A 14,840-nucleotide genomic window follows, 5' to 3' on the forward strand; every position below is an offset into this window, starting at 1 on the left:
TTACCAGTGAACGATGAACACAAGTTTTTGGGAGTAACTTTTGACAAAAAACTCACATTCCTGCCACACATAAACACCCTCAAAAAGAAAGCTTCTCAATCCCTGAATATAATAAAAGTACTGTCACGAAAACATTGGGGTTCCGACAGAACATGTCTTTTAAAAATTTACCGTTCTGTAGTGCGCTCTACCCTTGATTATGGATGTATAGTGTATGGCTCAGCGAGACCATCATACCTTAAACGACTAGATCCAGTACACAACCTAGGTTTGCGTCTTTCCACCGGTGCATACAGGACGTCACCCATAAACAGTCTTTATGCAGAAACCAACGAACCATCACTTACAGATCGAAGAACCATGCTCACATGCTCGTACATTTTAAAAATCCGTTCGCTGCCCAAACACCTATGTTACCCCACAGTCACAAAATGCCCATCAAGAACACTGTATAACAACAAGCCGCTAGCTATAAGGCCACTCCTCCTGCGTTTTGAAGAGATGTGCCAAAACCTCGGCGTTCTAAACACACTACCTGCCATTGCACCAAGACAAAATCCACTGCCTCCATGGTACAATTTTCCTGCAATCTGTGACATCACTCTTACACACTTCCATAAAAAACAAACTCCACAACAACATATAATACAAGAATTCCTTGCACTGGAAGAAAAATACAATAGTTTTACGGATTTCTACACGGATGGATCAAAAACAGATGTTTACGTAGGAAGTGCAGTGGTACGAGGGAATTCGGAGAAAACAATAAGACTTCCACAGTGCACATCCATCTTCACTGCAGAAAGTTACGCAGTCTGTATGGCCATAGAAAAAATAGTTAACGAGAACCTCCCAAACAGTATTATTTATACAGACTCCTTAAGTGTAATTACAGCTCTCCACTCTGGAAACGCTATCACTCCTATACTTGGTGACATCATACACGACATAGTAACAGCCACAGCTCGAGGACAAAACATAAAACTATGCTGGGTACCTAGTCATGTTGGAATAACAGGCAACGAGAGAGCAGATCTGTGTGCTGCTAAGGCTCGTGGAAGGGAAATTAAAAAAGTAAGTATACCCTATAATGACTGCATGAAATCAATAGAAAGGAAACTAAGGAAAAAGTGGCAGTCGGCTTGGAACAGTGAAGTAAAAAATAAACTGCACTTGGTAAAACCAGTTTTAGGTGAATTTAAGTCGTGTGTGCACCAGGAACGTCTTAAAGAAGTCATCTTATGCCGTCTCCGAATAGGCCACACGCACCTTACACACAACTTTCTCCTTACAAAAAAAGACGAACCTGTTTGCGAAGAATGCGGAGACGAACTTTCGGTTAACCATATTTTAATCTCTTGTGTTAAACTTGAAAAACTGAGAAAAAAGTATTTTAGTCACTTTTATAGAGAATGCATTCCTTTTCATCCAGCACTGCTCTTACACGATAATGCCATTGTTAACATTCCTTCTATATTTAGCTTTTTAAAAGAAGCAGGCGTACTGGAAAAACTATAATTTTTGAACCACTGGCTCACTCTATTACATGATACACCTCAGCCACTTTCTCATTCCTTGGAAGAAGGCTGAGGCTTTTTATTTCGTTGGTTGGGATCCTCGACATCCTTGGCCAGCCAAGAATGGACGCTGAGGCTGCCTGACCTTTTTTTTAAAGCTTTTACCATTAGCCATTCTTAAATCTCGTTTTGTCTGTTATTACTAGGTAGTTAAACTTTTTAGGCCCTTTACACCACTATCACGTTCCACATTTTTATTATATCCCGCAGAAAACATTTTCCATACCTTGTGCTTGGCGGATGATGGCCTTAGCTGCCTATGTGCCATAAAACCCAACACAACCCAAGAAAGGAGCAGTTGGAAAGAGAAATTGTCGAGGCTGTTGCCATCTTGAAGTCGGAGCCAGATAAGTGTGTCAGCACACCTACTGTGTTCATTTTTCAGGAAAATTAGCGTTTCTGTCTGTGTTTCCCCCCGTTTTTGTTTCGTTGTTGAGCAGGTGATTGTCATATTTGCTCAGCTCCATGGTTGCCATTGAATTTTTTTGCCTCTTTACGATTGTTTGCAGATTACACACGCGATTACACAGTCGTGGCCTAGTGGTCTGGGCGTCCGCTTCGGCTGCGGGAGGTGGTTGGTTCGAAACCCACCGCCGGACACCCACCGGTAAAAATGGGTACAAGCCACCCCCGGCCCGGCGCCCGGCTTCTTCAGGGGTGTGCGCTTGGAAGAGGCTCCGTAAACCCCGCTGCGCCCCTTCGGGGGCAACCTAGTTTCGAGCACTCAGCCTGCAAAGGTGGTTCGTGTTTCACTGCAAAGTGAGGAGTTCCGACTCAAAACTCGTACGCTCTAACCAGCGTGTCTCAAGACAAACACTGTAAGCGATCCTTTGTTTCGAAGAGAAAACTTCAGAGTATCACAGCTGACTAGACATGGCGGTTTTTCCGGCTGTCTGACTTGCGAGAAAAAAGAAAAGGGCCACAAATTGGGCTTATGCCGCACGAGGCGGACTTATGGTTGCTTGGCGGGGGAACTTATCACTCATCCGTCAAGGCAACTGTTTTGGTCTAAGACCCTTTTCCCAAGCATTTCACCCTAGAAGAGCCGAGCACCAGGCCAGGGGAAACCTTGTACCCATTAAAGAAACCGGTGGGTACCCGGCGGCACTGGGGGTCGAACCCAGCACCTCCCGAATGCGAGGCGGATGCTCTACCACAAGGCCACGCTTCGGTCTTAGACCAAACAGTTGCCTTGGCGGATGAGTGATAAGTTCCCCTGCCAAGCAACCATAAGTCCGCCTCGTGCGGCATAAGCCCAATTTGTGGCCCTTTTTTTTTCAACAATCCTCCCAGTGACGGGATTTGAAGGCGCAGGCTCCTTTCCCAAGCAATGCAACCCTGGGAAGCCGAGCACCAGGCCGGGCCATAGCTTGTACCCATTTTGAGAAAACCGGTGGGTACCCGGCCGGTGGCGGGAGTCGAACCCATCACCTCCCGAAGCCGAGGCGGGCGCTCTGCCACGAGGCCACGGCTGCGGTGGCCTCGTGGCAGAGCGCCCGCCTCGGCTTCGGGAGGTGGTGGGTTCGACTCCCGCCGCCGGCCGGGTACCCACCGGTTTTCTCAAAATGGGTACAAGCTATGGCCCGGCCTGGTGCTCGGCTTCCTAGGGCTGCATTGCTTGGGAAAGGAGCCTGCGCCTTCAAATCCCGTCACTGTGGGCAGAGAGTCGTGTGTACAAAGCGAAAACTTTGCGGTTTTCGGAAAGCGTACTCGCACTGCGGGTACGTAGGCGGTAGGTCCTGCTTGCAGGGCCGGCGTCAAATCCAAGACGCTTAATAAAAGTTGGTAGAATCGGGCTCCCGCTTGCAGTGCGGCGCGAAGCGATTACCCGAAGTCGAGGGCGCTTCGGTGTCTGGCAGGGGTGCACATCACAGAGGTGCACCACGGGGAGTAGCGACCCCGCCTGTCCGAAGCTCGTGGGTTGGACCCACACACGACCATCGGGGTGGCAGTAGTTCGTCAGTCCGCCACGCTCGATGGGAGGGCTTTCGAGCCCGAGGATGACCAAACCTAAATTGGTACAAGAGCAGTCTCTGGTGAGGGGGCGCACCAAGCACTTTGTGCAAGAGACTTGCACTTGGGAAGTGGCCTGGCCCTGGCCTAGTCTGTGTATGGCCGGGGGAAGCTATTTTGGCAGGCCGAAAACTTCTTTGGACCGAAGCGTGGCCTTGTGGTAGAGCATCCGCCTCGCATTCGGGAGGTGCTGGGTTCGATCCCCAGTGCCGCCGGGTACCCACCGGTTTCTTTAATGGGTACAAGATTTCCCCTGGCCTGGTGCTCGGCTCTTCTAGGGTGAGATGCTTGGGAAAAGGGCCTTAGACCAAACAGTTGCCTTGGCGGATGAGTGATAAGTTCCCCCGCCAAGCAACCATAAGTCCGCCTCGTGCGGCATAAGCCCAATTTGTGGCCCTTTTTTTTTCACTTCTCCCAAACGTACACCCCTAAAGGAAGCCGAGCGCCAGGCCGGGGGACGCTTGTACCCTTTTGACCGGTGGGTGCCCGGCGGTGGGTTGGTTTCGAACCACCCACCTCCCGCAGCCGAGACGGGCGCTCAAACCACTAGGCCACGACTGCGGGAGCTTCGGGCAGGTGACTGCGGTCTGTGCTTACATGTCTATGTAAGCACTGCTGTTCTTCAATAAATTTTCAGTTGTCAGTACGGCCTTGTGTTGTCACCTGCTTCTGTGCGATACAGTTTTGCGGTTTGGTCTTCCCGACTGGCAGATTCCTGAGAGATGTACCCAATAAATCAATCGTATGCTCCCTTATCCTTTCATTGATGCCAATGTATACCTAATTGCGGCAAGACAAAGGGATTGATTAAACGCCCTCCGTGCATGGCGCTAAGGGTTTTCTGTACCGCTTGGTGCAGAGTCTTTTTTTTTTTCATTCAGGATTCCACAACTGTGATAGGTGCTAGGGGGTCAGAAAAGGCAATGTCTACTCCTACTTTCTCTTTGATTTCCTTAAAGTGCTGTGAAATTTACCTTTAGAAAATTCAAGAGATAGAGTAGATGCTTTTTTTTTTGCTGCCGCCCCCCCCCCCTCACCTATCGCACCTCTCTAGGATCGTCAATGAAAAAGAAACAGGCTACACCGCATCTTACAGAAACCCTTAGCGGCATGCGCAAGAAGTGCTTGCTCAATCCCTTTGTCTGGCCGCAAGGTATACATTGGCATCAATGGAAGGCTAAGAGAGCATTACACTGATTTATCGGGTACATCTCTTAGGTACCTGCAAGTCCACTGCTGATAATGGGACGCAAAAAAGCCATGCTGCCCAAAGTTCGAAAAAGCCACTGTGTTAATTGTTGTGTCCCCTTATTGCTTTTGTGTGTGTGCGCCCCCGCATCCTCCTCCTAACGACCACTCGCATCCTCCTCCTAACGACCACTCGCATCCTCCTCCTAACGACCACTTGCCCCTCGTCGCACGCTGTCGCCAGATGCCCCCCCATGGTGCGCCCCCGCATCCTCCTCCTGTTTTGGGAAGCCACTCCCTCCCGTGGACGCTTCTCCGCTCCCTCCTTTCTTCGGGCGGCCAGTTCGGCTCCTGCCTCGGTCGACGCTGGTCGCACCCTCATCGGCTTTAAATAAACGAAGTCTTAAAGTACCGTGTGCGTCTTTCGCTGCATTCAACACAGCGACCGGACACGACAGTGGCGACGAGAAAGTGGATTCGACCCGCGCTACGCAACGCTATTGACAAGCCATGGCTACGCGAGGGTTTCCCAATCAGATACCAGAATTCAACGGCTCATCGTGGTCATCGTGGGTTGGACGCCTTCAGTTCTACTTTGAAGCTAACAACATCACAGACCCAGCCTTGAAGAGGGCCAACCTGCTGACGCTGTGCGGGGAGCAGACCTACGATACTGTCTGCGCCCTTATTCAGCCAAGCACACCAGCGGCAGTGTCTTACGACGACATCGTAAAAGCGCTGCAAAAGCACTACGACCCAAGGCCATCCGAGGTCTACAGCCGGGCTCGCTTCCAACGACGAGATCAACTGGGAGGAGAAACTGTGAGCGCCTACGTAGCCGCGCTCAAGAAGCTCGCTGCCGACTGCAATTTTGGAACGCTGTCGACAACAGCTACCGGGCAGGAGGGAGACGCAGCTTCTTCTGCTAACACCACCATGCTTCCCTTGGACGTGATGTTACGCGACAGATTTGTGTGCGGACTGAGTGACGAGTCACTGCAGCAGCGCCTGTTCGCTGAGAAGGACCTCACATTCAGCAAAGCTTACGACATCGCCGTTCGAGCGGAGAGCGCCGGTCACCAGCAGAGAGGGATTCGCCGGAACACCGAGCCGGTACACCAGACAAGCAACCAGGTGCGCAAGCCTTCTGTTGTTGTAAAATCGGTCAAAAAGGCACAACGCTGCTGGCGGTGTGACGACCAACACAACCCCCAGGGATGTCGATTCCAGTCAGCCACGTGTAATTTTTGCCACAAGCGAGGGCATATCGAAAGAGCATGCATTACGAAACGGAGACTTGCCAAGATAAAGTCACCTTCCCAGCCTAATCATAGCGTCAACGCCTCAGAGAATACGCCGCTATCTGATCTCCATGGAACAACATCAGCAACACCATCTGTGTTGTACGACCTGAACACCATGAATCTCGGCACGCGACCGAAGATTTTTACAGAAGTAAGCGTACATCACCAGCTGATTAAGTTCGAGGTGGACTCCGGCGCAGCCTGTACTCTGATCAGTGAGGACACGTTCCGAACTTCGTGGCCATCTGACGCACCCGCCCTGCAACAAGACGACACGCACCTGCGAACGTGGTCAGGACAGAATCTGCCACTATTGGGCTCTGCCAACGTGCAGGTTAACTACAACGGCCAGACCCATACGCTACCTCTGCTTGTTGTGAAGGGCACAGGATCAAGCCTTCTAGGGAGAAACTGGTTTTCTCCACTAGGCGTGATGATATGCGGCATACACAAGACGCCGAGCCAGAACATGGTTGAGCAACTGCAAGAGAAATACGAAAGAGTATTCTCGGAAAAGATTCCAGGAAACGAAGGGCCCCCGGTCACACTGGAGTTGTTGGACAACGCGCAACCCAAATTTCTGAAGGCCAGGCCGGTGCCCTTTGCTCTCCGAGCTTCAGTTGAAAAAGAGTTGGACAAACTGGAGCAGCAAGGTGTCATCGAGCCGACGCAGCATTCAGAATGGGCCACACCACTTGTCGTAGTTCGCAAGAAGAACGGAACCATACGCCTCTGCGGAGACTACCGGAGCACCGTCAATCTTGCGACTAAAGCGTCCTCTTACCCGCTACCGACACCTGAAGAAGTATTCAGTGTACTACGTGGCGCAAGAGTCTTCAGCACATTGGACCTCACCCAGGCGTATCAGCAGCTGAAGGTGAGCGAGTCAACTGCTGAATTATTGGCAATTAACACACTGAAAGGCTTGTACAAAGTCAAGCGACTGCCTTTTGGCGTAGCTGCAGCCCCGGCCATATTTCAAAAATTCATGGAGACAGTGCTTCAGGGCATCCCAGGAGTTTGTGTCTACCTTGACGATGTCATCATCAGTGGCACTTCCACTGAAGAGCATGCAGTGCGCCTAGAGCTCGTTCTCGAAAGGCTAGCAAACGCTCATTTGTGCATAAGCAAATCGAAGTGCTGTTTTGCGGTGCCAGAGGTGCAATTTCTGGGACACCAAATTGATGCGGAAGGCATTCACCCTACCGAGGACAAAGTGCGAGCGATCACAGAAGCACGAGCTCCAACAAACAAGCAGGAGCTACAGGCTTTTCTCGGACTCTTGACGTTCTACGACCGGTTCTTGGAACAAAGAGCTACCGTGGCCAACGACTTATACCAACTCCTTCGGAAAGATGTGACATGGACATGGTCGCCACGCCATCAGCAGTCATTCGATGCCCTGAAAGACCTGATTCGAAGATGTACAGTCCTCCGCCACTACGACGAAAGGAAGCCTCTGCTTTTGGCTTGCGACGCATCACCGTACGGAGTCGGCGCGGTTCTATCGCAAACTGACGAGCAAGGAAGGGAAGCTCCCATCGCCTTCGCCTCACGTACGTTGTCGCAAGCAGAACGCAACTACGCGCAACTTGACAAAGAAGGGCTAGCCATCGTCTACGCGGCGACACATTTTCACCAGTACATTGCCGGCCGGAAGGTGACCTTTATAACCGATCACCGACCGCTATTGGGCATTCTGGGACCACAAAGGCCTATGCCACCAACTTTGTCTCCGCGAATGACACGTTGGTGCATCAAACTCTCAGCGTACGACTACGCTCTGGTCTACCGCAATGGGAGTAAACATCAAAACGCCGATGCGCTAAGCCGTCTGCCACTAGACGCAACTGTTGACGAACCATTTCCACCAGGAGACGTTCTGATGTTCGAAGCACTGCCAGAACCTCCGCTTACAGCAGGCACAGTTGCAGCATCTACGCAGAAGTGCGCAGCTCTCCGGCTAGTTTACACAGCTGTTCAACAAGGCAACGTGCATAAACTCAAAGGGGACAACTTCGACGCTTACCGCAGGCGAGCTACAGAGTTGAGCACCCATCGCGGCTGCATCATATTTGGGTCCCGAGTTGTGATGCCGAGAGAACTACGCGCACAAGCTATGTCTCTCATCCACGCCGGACATCGGGGCATCGTTGCAATGAAAAAGTGTGCCAGAAGCTACATGTGGTGGCCTGGCATTGACAACGACATCGAAACAGTGGTGCGAGAATGCAAGCCTTGCCAGAGCAGCCGGAGCGCCCCGCCGAAAGCTCCTGTCCCAGAATGGGAAAAGCCAGACACACCATGGCACACACTGCACATTGATTTTGCAGGACCAATTGAGGGCTGCACTTTCCTTGTGGTCGTAGATGCCTACACAAAGTGGCTTGAGATAAGGCAAATGGGACAGACGACTTCGGCAGCAGTCATTGACAACCTCCGATCACTATTTGCAACGTTCGGCCTGCCGCGCAAGGTAGTGTCGGACAACGGAACACCGTTTGTGTCTGCGGAGATCCTCAAGTTTTATCGCGACAACGGGATCTCATCAGTTACATCGGCCCCCTACCACCCAGCGACAAACGGACAAGCCGAGCGCTACGTAGCCGAGCTAAAACGCGCCCTTGAAAGAGATCAGACAGGCTCGCTGCAGCGCCGCCTTGCGCGCTTTCTCTTCAAGCAGCACACGACGGTTCAGAGCACAACAGGCGAGACCCCCTCGAAAATGATGTTCGAGCGTGAAATGCGAACCCAGCTCACAGCCATCCTCCCCGAGCCAAAGGCAGAGACGTTCCGGGAAGAAAAAGCAATTCCGCGCTGCGGCACGCTTAATGAGGGGCAGCGCGTCCTCGCCCGACAGTTTCTGAAAAAGCCACGCTGGGAGGAAGCTACAATTGTCAGACGCATAGGCCTGCGCTCTTGGCTCGTCAACATACATGGCACATTAGCACGCCGACATCTCAACCAGCTACGTAGATTTACGACGCCGTCTGAGAGCTGTCCGCCAGCGGAGAGAACACGTGCACCATCTTCCCACATAGCCTGGCACCTCTTCCCGGAAGAAGAGACTTCGCCCAGGACAGACCTAGGAGACACAGCGAACAACAGCCAGCCTACAAGTGTTTCTCCCCCGAGCGCACAAAGCCAGCGCGCCTCCACGCGTGAGCGCCGACCCCCTGCATGATACCAGGCAACTTTCTAAGGGGGAAGGAAGTGTTGTGTCCCCTTATTGCTTTTGTGTGTGTGCGCCCCCGCATCCTCCTCCTAACGACCACTCGCATCCTCCTCCTAACGACCACTCGCATCCTCCTCCTAACGACCACTCGCATCCTCCTCCTAACGACCACTTGCCCCTCGTCGCACGCTGTCGCCAGATGCCCCCCCATGGTGCGCCCCCGCATCCTCCTCCTGTTTTGGGAAGCCACTCCCTCCCGTGGACGCTTCTCCGCTCCCTCCTTTCTTCGGGCGGCCAGTTCGGCTCCTGCCTCGGTCGACGCTGGTCGCACCCTCATCGGCTTTAAATAAACGAAGTCTTAAAGTACCGTGTGCGTCTTTCGCTGCATTCAACACAGCGACCGGACACGACATTAATAGAGCCCCGTAATAAGCTGACGCAATGCAATGGTGGAAGCCGCAGAGATTTTCAGGCTCCGGGGTGAATGTAAAGAACACGCTTGGTTTCACTCAGAGGATTGCCTTTCTTTGTGGACGTACTTGATCTAGCCCTGGTTCTACATGTGTGTTACATGCCTTGCCTCTTCCGCCAACTTCCCTCTTTTCGTGTTTTTCCTTGATTTTTGCCTTCATACTGGTTATTGAATTTCACTTTTTTTATATTTTATCTCTCGGCTTCACTGTACGTCATCTTCCACTTTTAACCATCATAACTGTTGGCTTCACCTTTGTGGCTCATGCGCGTTTTTATTCCCCTTTTATACTTTTAAATTTTAGCACACTTCACCTTCGCTTGTTGCTCAATTCTCGTTTGCTTACCCAATCACCATTTTGCTTGTATTGCGTGTTTTTTCTTACTATTTCTCCTTCATTTTTTTTAAACTGCGCTTGGTCTGTGTTTGTGCGTAAGGTTTTTTAGTTCCATTTTATCTGACCAGTTCTTAAATATTCTTTTGGTCAAACCTATGCACTGTTGGCAGTCTTTTAAAAATGACTTGCTGATAAATTTTTCTCTCACCTTGTTCTGGTTTTATCCTGTGCTGTGTCCTCTGGTTTTTGCTTCTAGCTTTTGTTGTTTTTCCACTACTTCTCATACAACTTCATGTTACCACGAGTGCATAAATCGCTGCGTGTTGGTGCCTGTGGTGTGGGTATTTATGCAGTATGTCGACAGTTCTGAAAAAAGTTAAGTTCAGTGCCTGTGCCATCGTCTTTTTTGTTTCTGTCCCTTGTCTGTATGTCTGAGTGCTGTGAACTACAATCGGTGCATTGAGCTGACTGCTCTGCAGCTGCCCATGCGTATGCAATGAAGTGGCTTCAAGAATAATGAAGTAAACAAAAAAATTTATTGCTTAAAATTTCTGGTATGTTTTTTAGGAAAACATTTGGCATTTAAAGGGCTAAGAGTGCTCTGAAAACCTAAAAAAAATTATGTGCTTCCTGGGGCCTTTCCTCAAATTTCACATCACCTTGTAGCGTGATGCAAGACATTCAAGTTGTTACCCACAGTTTACTTTTTTGTTGCCCACTTATTGGCTGCCACCTTCTTTGGGAGGCAGTGTCATGGGGTTTGGGAGACAATCTGATTTGTGTGCGTTGGCCTGAAGTGCAAGCTTTTGGATGTGGGGAGCAGGTTCACGGTGCCAACTTTTGGCTGTAACTACAGTTTGGCCATGACTGTTAGTCCTTTTCTGTGATGCAGTGTCATTTATGTAATGCATATTTTGATGATGAAGCAGTCTCGGGTTGCGGTGCTCAGCTGTTGACTTCAGACACAGGATCGATCCTGGGCGCGGCAGTCGCATTCTGATGGAGACAAAATGCTGGAAGCCTGTGTACTGTGCGATGTCAGTGCACGTGAAAGAACCCCATGTGGATGAAATTATCAGAGCCCTTCACTATGGCATCCCTCATAGCCTGAGTCACTTGGGACATTAAACCCCATAAACCCAAACCCATTTTGGTACTTCTCAGCTTCGCCGCTGGCCTCTGCAGGCCAGCGAAAGCTCCCACAAGTTGACGAATGGCAGTTTTTTACACCATTCGTGGCAGTTTTTCATGCCATTCGTAAATGCCTACATAGACGCTACATCATTGGAGGCAAAGGTTGCCAGATGTGCAAGCGTTTCCGGTAGTTTTTCTCTGTTGCTTTCGTCAGGCAGCTTGCAAAAGATGTTTTACTGGGCTAATAAACGGTGAGGTTCTTTGTGTTCTTAAGGTGGTGCTGCGTGATAAAACAGACACCTAATAGCCATGCCATGCTTTTTTGTAGCCAAAGGCAATTTTTCGCCTTATTCTCACCTTCATTTGCTGTTCATGCTTCCTCGAGGGACGGCGGTTGGAAGAAGGTCTCTAGAGCAGCTCCTCGTCTGAAGAAATGCCGAGTGGCATTCTTCAATCCTAACTGCCCATCAAATGGAAGGGCAGTTGTTTTCTCCACTCCACAGAGTGGAGACGGAGTATTGAGTTGAGGCGCACTTCTGAATTCGGCGGTTAGCCTTTCATAGGCAGCAGAGATGCGCAATAAACTGCTGCGCAATAATTTGCTGTTAATCTTCCAGATAAACACTAAAACCTCCTCATTCCTCATCAATGCACACTCTGTGTAAGGAACTTTGTCACTCCATTTGTCACCACTTTGATGTATGCCGTCCCTAATTCAGGGACTGTATAATTTTTGAAATTTTGTTGAAATTGCTTGAAAACCTTTGCAATTTCCTGCACCTCTCTTCTGTTTTTCCCCCAAGTCCCAAACCTACGCAGAGTGCATGTGGGTTTTTAAACTCCAGCTAAATTTTGTTATTCATCAAAGGGCTTTTCTCTCTATTGCTTTGCTGGGTGTATCTGAAGTATAATATTATGCACCAGTGTGTGAAGCTTTGTTCCCAGAGCTATTAGCCCGAGGTAGTAATTTTAGAGCATTACGTTGCGTTCTGAGCCTCAGAGTTGTGCTGATTCCACGGATAGAACCCAAGATGGCAGCCTCCAGTGCAGCAGTGTATCCCAGTAGTTGCCATGGGAGCCGAGGGGGTTACATAATGGAATAAAATAATAGCAGGTGGCAGTGGGATGCTCGAGGACCACAGCTCGAAACTAAACTATATCGATCAGTATATGTATATCTGTCTGGCAGGCATTAGTCTGGCTGCTTAGTCTCGACATTCATGTAAAATTTATGGGTGAACCGTTTGGCATGAATGTACCAGATGGTGTCATACGATTCAGCCTGTAGTGCAGCATAAACTTACTAGTTAAGTTGGAGCCTATCTCGCAGCACGGATTCGAACTGACAACCTATGTTAGCTGTATTAATGCTCGTTATTCGATCACTGCCTCAGCATCTGCTCATTTTTTATATTCAACCACACTAACATTACTTATTACCCCATCTGTGCAGATTCCTTCTGGCACTATTTGAAGCTGAAGGGTTGCTCGGCTGAGGATCTCCAAAAGCGCCACAAGAAGGTCACGCGCTACCTGGCACAGAAGTGCTGTGACCTGCGGCGGTAAATAGCTGTTCAAGCCAATAGTCTCTTGTTATATGCATGAATAGATTGGGTAAGCTCATGTGCTTACAAAACTGGTAACTTGACTGTATCTCCTAACTGTCTGTATGGTACACTTAGGCACTAGAATAACCTGCAAATCTCACTGGAATTTGCCTACTATAGTGAGATACTGCTTTACCCAAGTTCTGCTTAAGGGCAGTCGACTACTCAGATGACGCACAGATTATATTTATGAACCAGACTGTTAACAGCACTTATGGACCACATTAGCAGACAGATAAAAGCAAGGATCGGGAGCGTTTTGTAGTGTTCACGGGGCATTATTGAAGATAGCATCCTTGTGATAATTTTCTTGTCATCTAAAGTAAACGATCTTTCCTTTGCGCTCATGTTTTGAGACTTCTGAGACCGCGCGCAGCCAGGCTTTTCAGCGTGGAAGAGGCGGCTTTAGACAAGGCAGGCGAGCGCTCTGTTTCTGCACGTTAAGTAGATGTCGGATGAATCTCGAAAAAATATGAACAACGCGCCAGGAATATGACTACTCCAACCCTTTGGAGATGTGCAGCGCACAGTATACAGCCATGCCAGCGACATGTCTTTCTGTTCAAACTTTCTCTAGAACCGCTGTCACTACGCAGAAGCAGGTAGCAGTATCTGTACTAAGAATTCGTATCTTAAAGGAAAAAAGAAAGCGCAATGTCCACCTTTGGCACGATTTCTGCAGTGATGTGCGTTCTGGCGGCTGACAGTACACCGCTTGCTGGGTGTTGTCGGCCTAACCTGTGCTTTACTCAAGGTGTAGCGGGTAGCGCTTTTGAACTAGCCACCAGCGATCACAGAAATGTCTACTCTTTTTACCGCCTCTAAAATAACTTAATGGTGGTATGAACGTGCAGTTTATTTCCGCAACGTGTTCGTAAGTGAAGCGCGTGGAAAAACGGGCCAGGCGGACCGCCTCGCACTGATAGATGCAGGTTTCATGCACGGACTCAGTCTGAGCCATCGGCAGAACCGTCATTAGAGGCCATGATGCACTTGGTCACGCGTTGCATGCACGTCTGCATCTTGATTTGTATCTGGAAGCAGCTTGGTTGACGTCACTTCTGTCTATAAAGTGCCCTGCATGCCTATGTCTCTCCCATTCCGGACGGTTCCCGCCAGCCATCGTATGAAGTGGGTGTGTGCATATACTTCAGTTGTATAATTGAGGCTTGTAATGCATTATTCCTATGGGTTTACGTCGGGCCCGTGCCAATTTGATGTTAAATGTGGATCGTTGCATGAAAGGGGAATGCATAATCAAGATTCCACTGTATGACTTGTAACATTTGCATGAATTTGTTGTGTATGCATACTATATATATCACTGTTCTTTTTCTTCACCTTGGACAGTCTGAACAAGAGAGACCTGCTGAAGAAAAATTCTGTATATATGTAAATAAATAGTCGATTTGCTCCAATTGAGGTGTTTTTGTGCCTGGCTGTACTGCAGGAATGCATGGAATGTTCAGAGTTAGACTGCTGCTCTGTAGCTGCATATTAATTCACAAATAAAGCGTACTTGGTAATGACTACAGGAATACAACACACTACACAAATGCACTACAGAAGGCAGACTACAGAATTACGTCACTACAGAAATACTGCACTACAGAAAGACTACACAAATACTACACTACAGAAGACAAACTACAGAAATACGACACTACAGACTACAGAAATATGACACTACAGACTACACAAATACTACATTGAAGTCGCAGGCTCCTTTCCAAAGCAATGCAGCGCTAGGAAGCCGAGCACCAGGCCGGCGCATAGCTTGTACCCATTTTGAGAAAACCGGTGGGCACACGGCCGGCGGAGGGAGTCGAACCCACCACCTCCCGAAGCCGAGGTTGGTGCTCTGCCACGAGGCCACGGCTGTGGTTCGTCCCTTCTGATAGGGTGGTCACCAGTTTGAACAATCCGGACGCTGCCCAGACTGCGTTGCAGGCCATCTCACCTCTCTTCAAAATGATTTCTGATGTCCGGCAGTTCGGCTGAGGAGGCCTTGTGTGCAGATCGTCTGACCAAGC

The 14,840-nt window shown here is 49.5% G+C and overlaps 1 protein-coding gene across 4 annotated transcripts in view; it reads left to right on the forward strand.

Annotated features, from left to right (window-relative positions):
- LOC149357142 (uncharacterized) overlaps window positions 1–14,243 on the forward strand; it is a 41,945-nt gene extending 27,702 nt beyond the window's left edge. The window contains exons 4-5 of one of the 4 annotated variants that reach the window (XR_016291785.1): window positions 12,654–12,762; window positions 14,158–14,243. Coding sequence is in view for 3 of the 4 variants with exons in the window: in XM_089584441.1 (XP_089440567.1) it covers window positions 12,654–12,762; window positions 14,158–14,203 (155 nt within the window). In the remaining variant the exon portion in view is untranslated. Of the gene's footprint in view, window positions 1–12,653; window positions 13,822–14,157 lie in introns of those variants that run through there. The other 3 variants (XM_089584441.1, XM_089584442.1, XM_089584443.1) reach the window with 3 other exon arrangements.
- Window positions 14,244–14,840: the final 597 nt, after the last annotated feature.

The sequence above is a fragment of the Amblyomma mixtum genome, chromosome 3 (assembly GCF_055824585.1).
Source record: "Amblyomma mixtum isolate Tamu chromosome 3, ASM5582458v1, whole genome shotgun sequence".
NCBI classification, from domain to species: Eukaryota; Metazoa; Arthropoda; class Arachnida; order Ixodida; family Ixodidae; genus Amblyomma; species Amblyomma mixtum.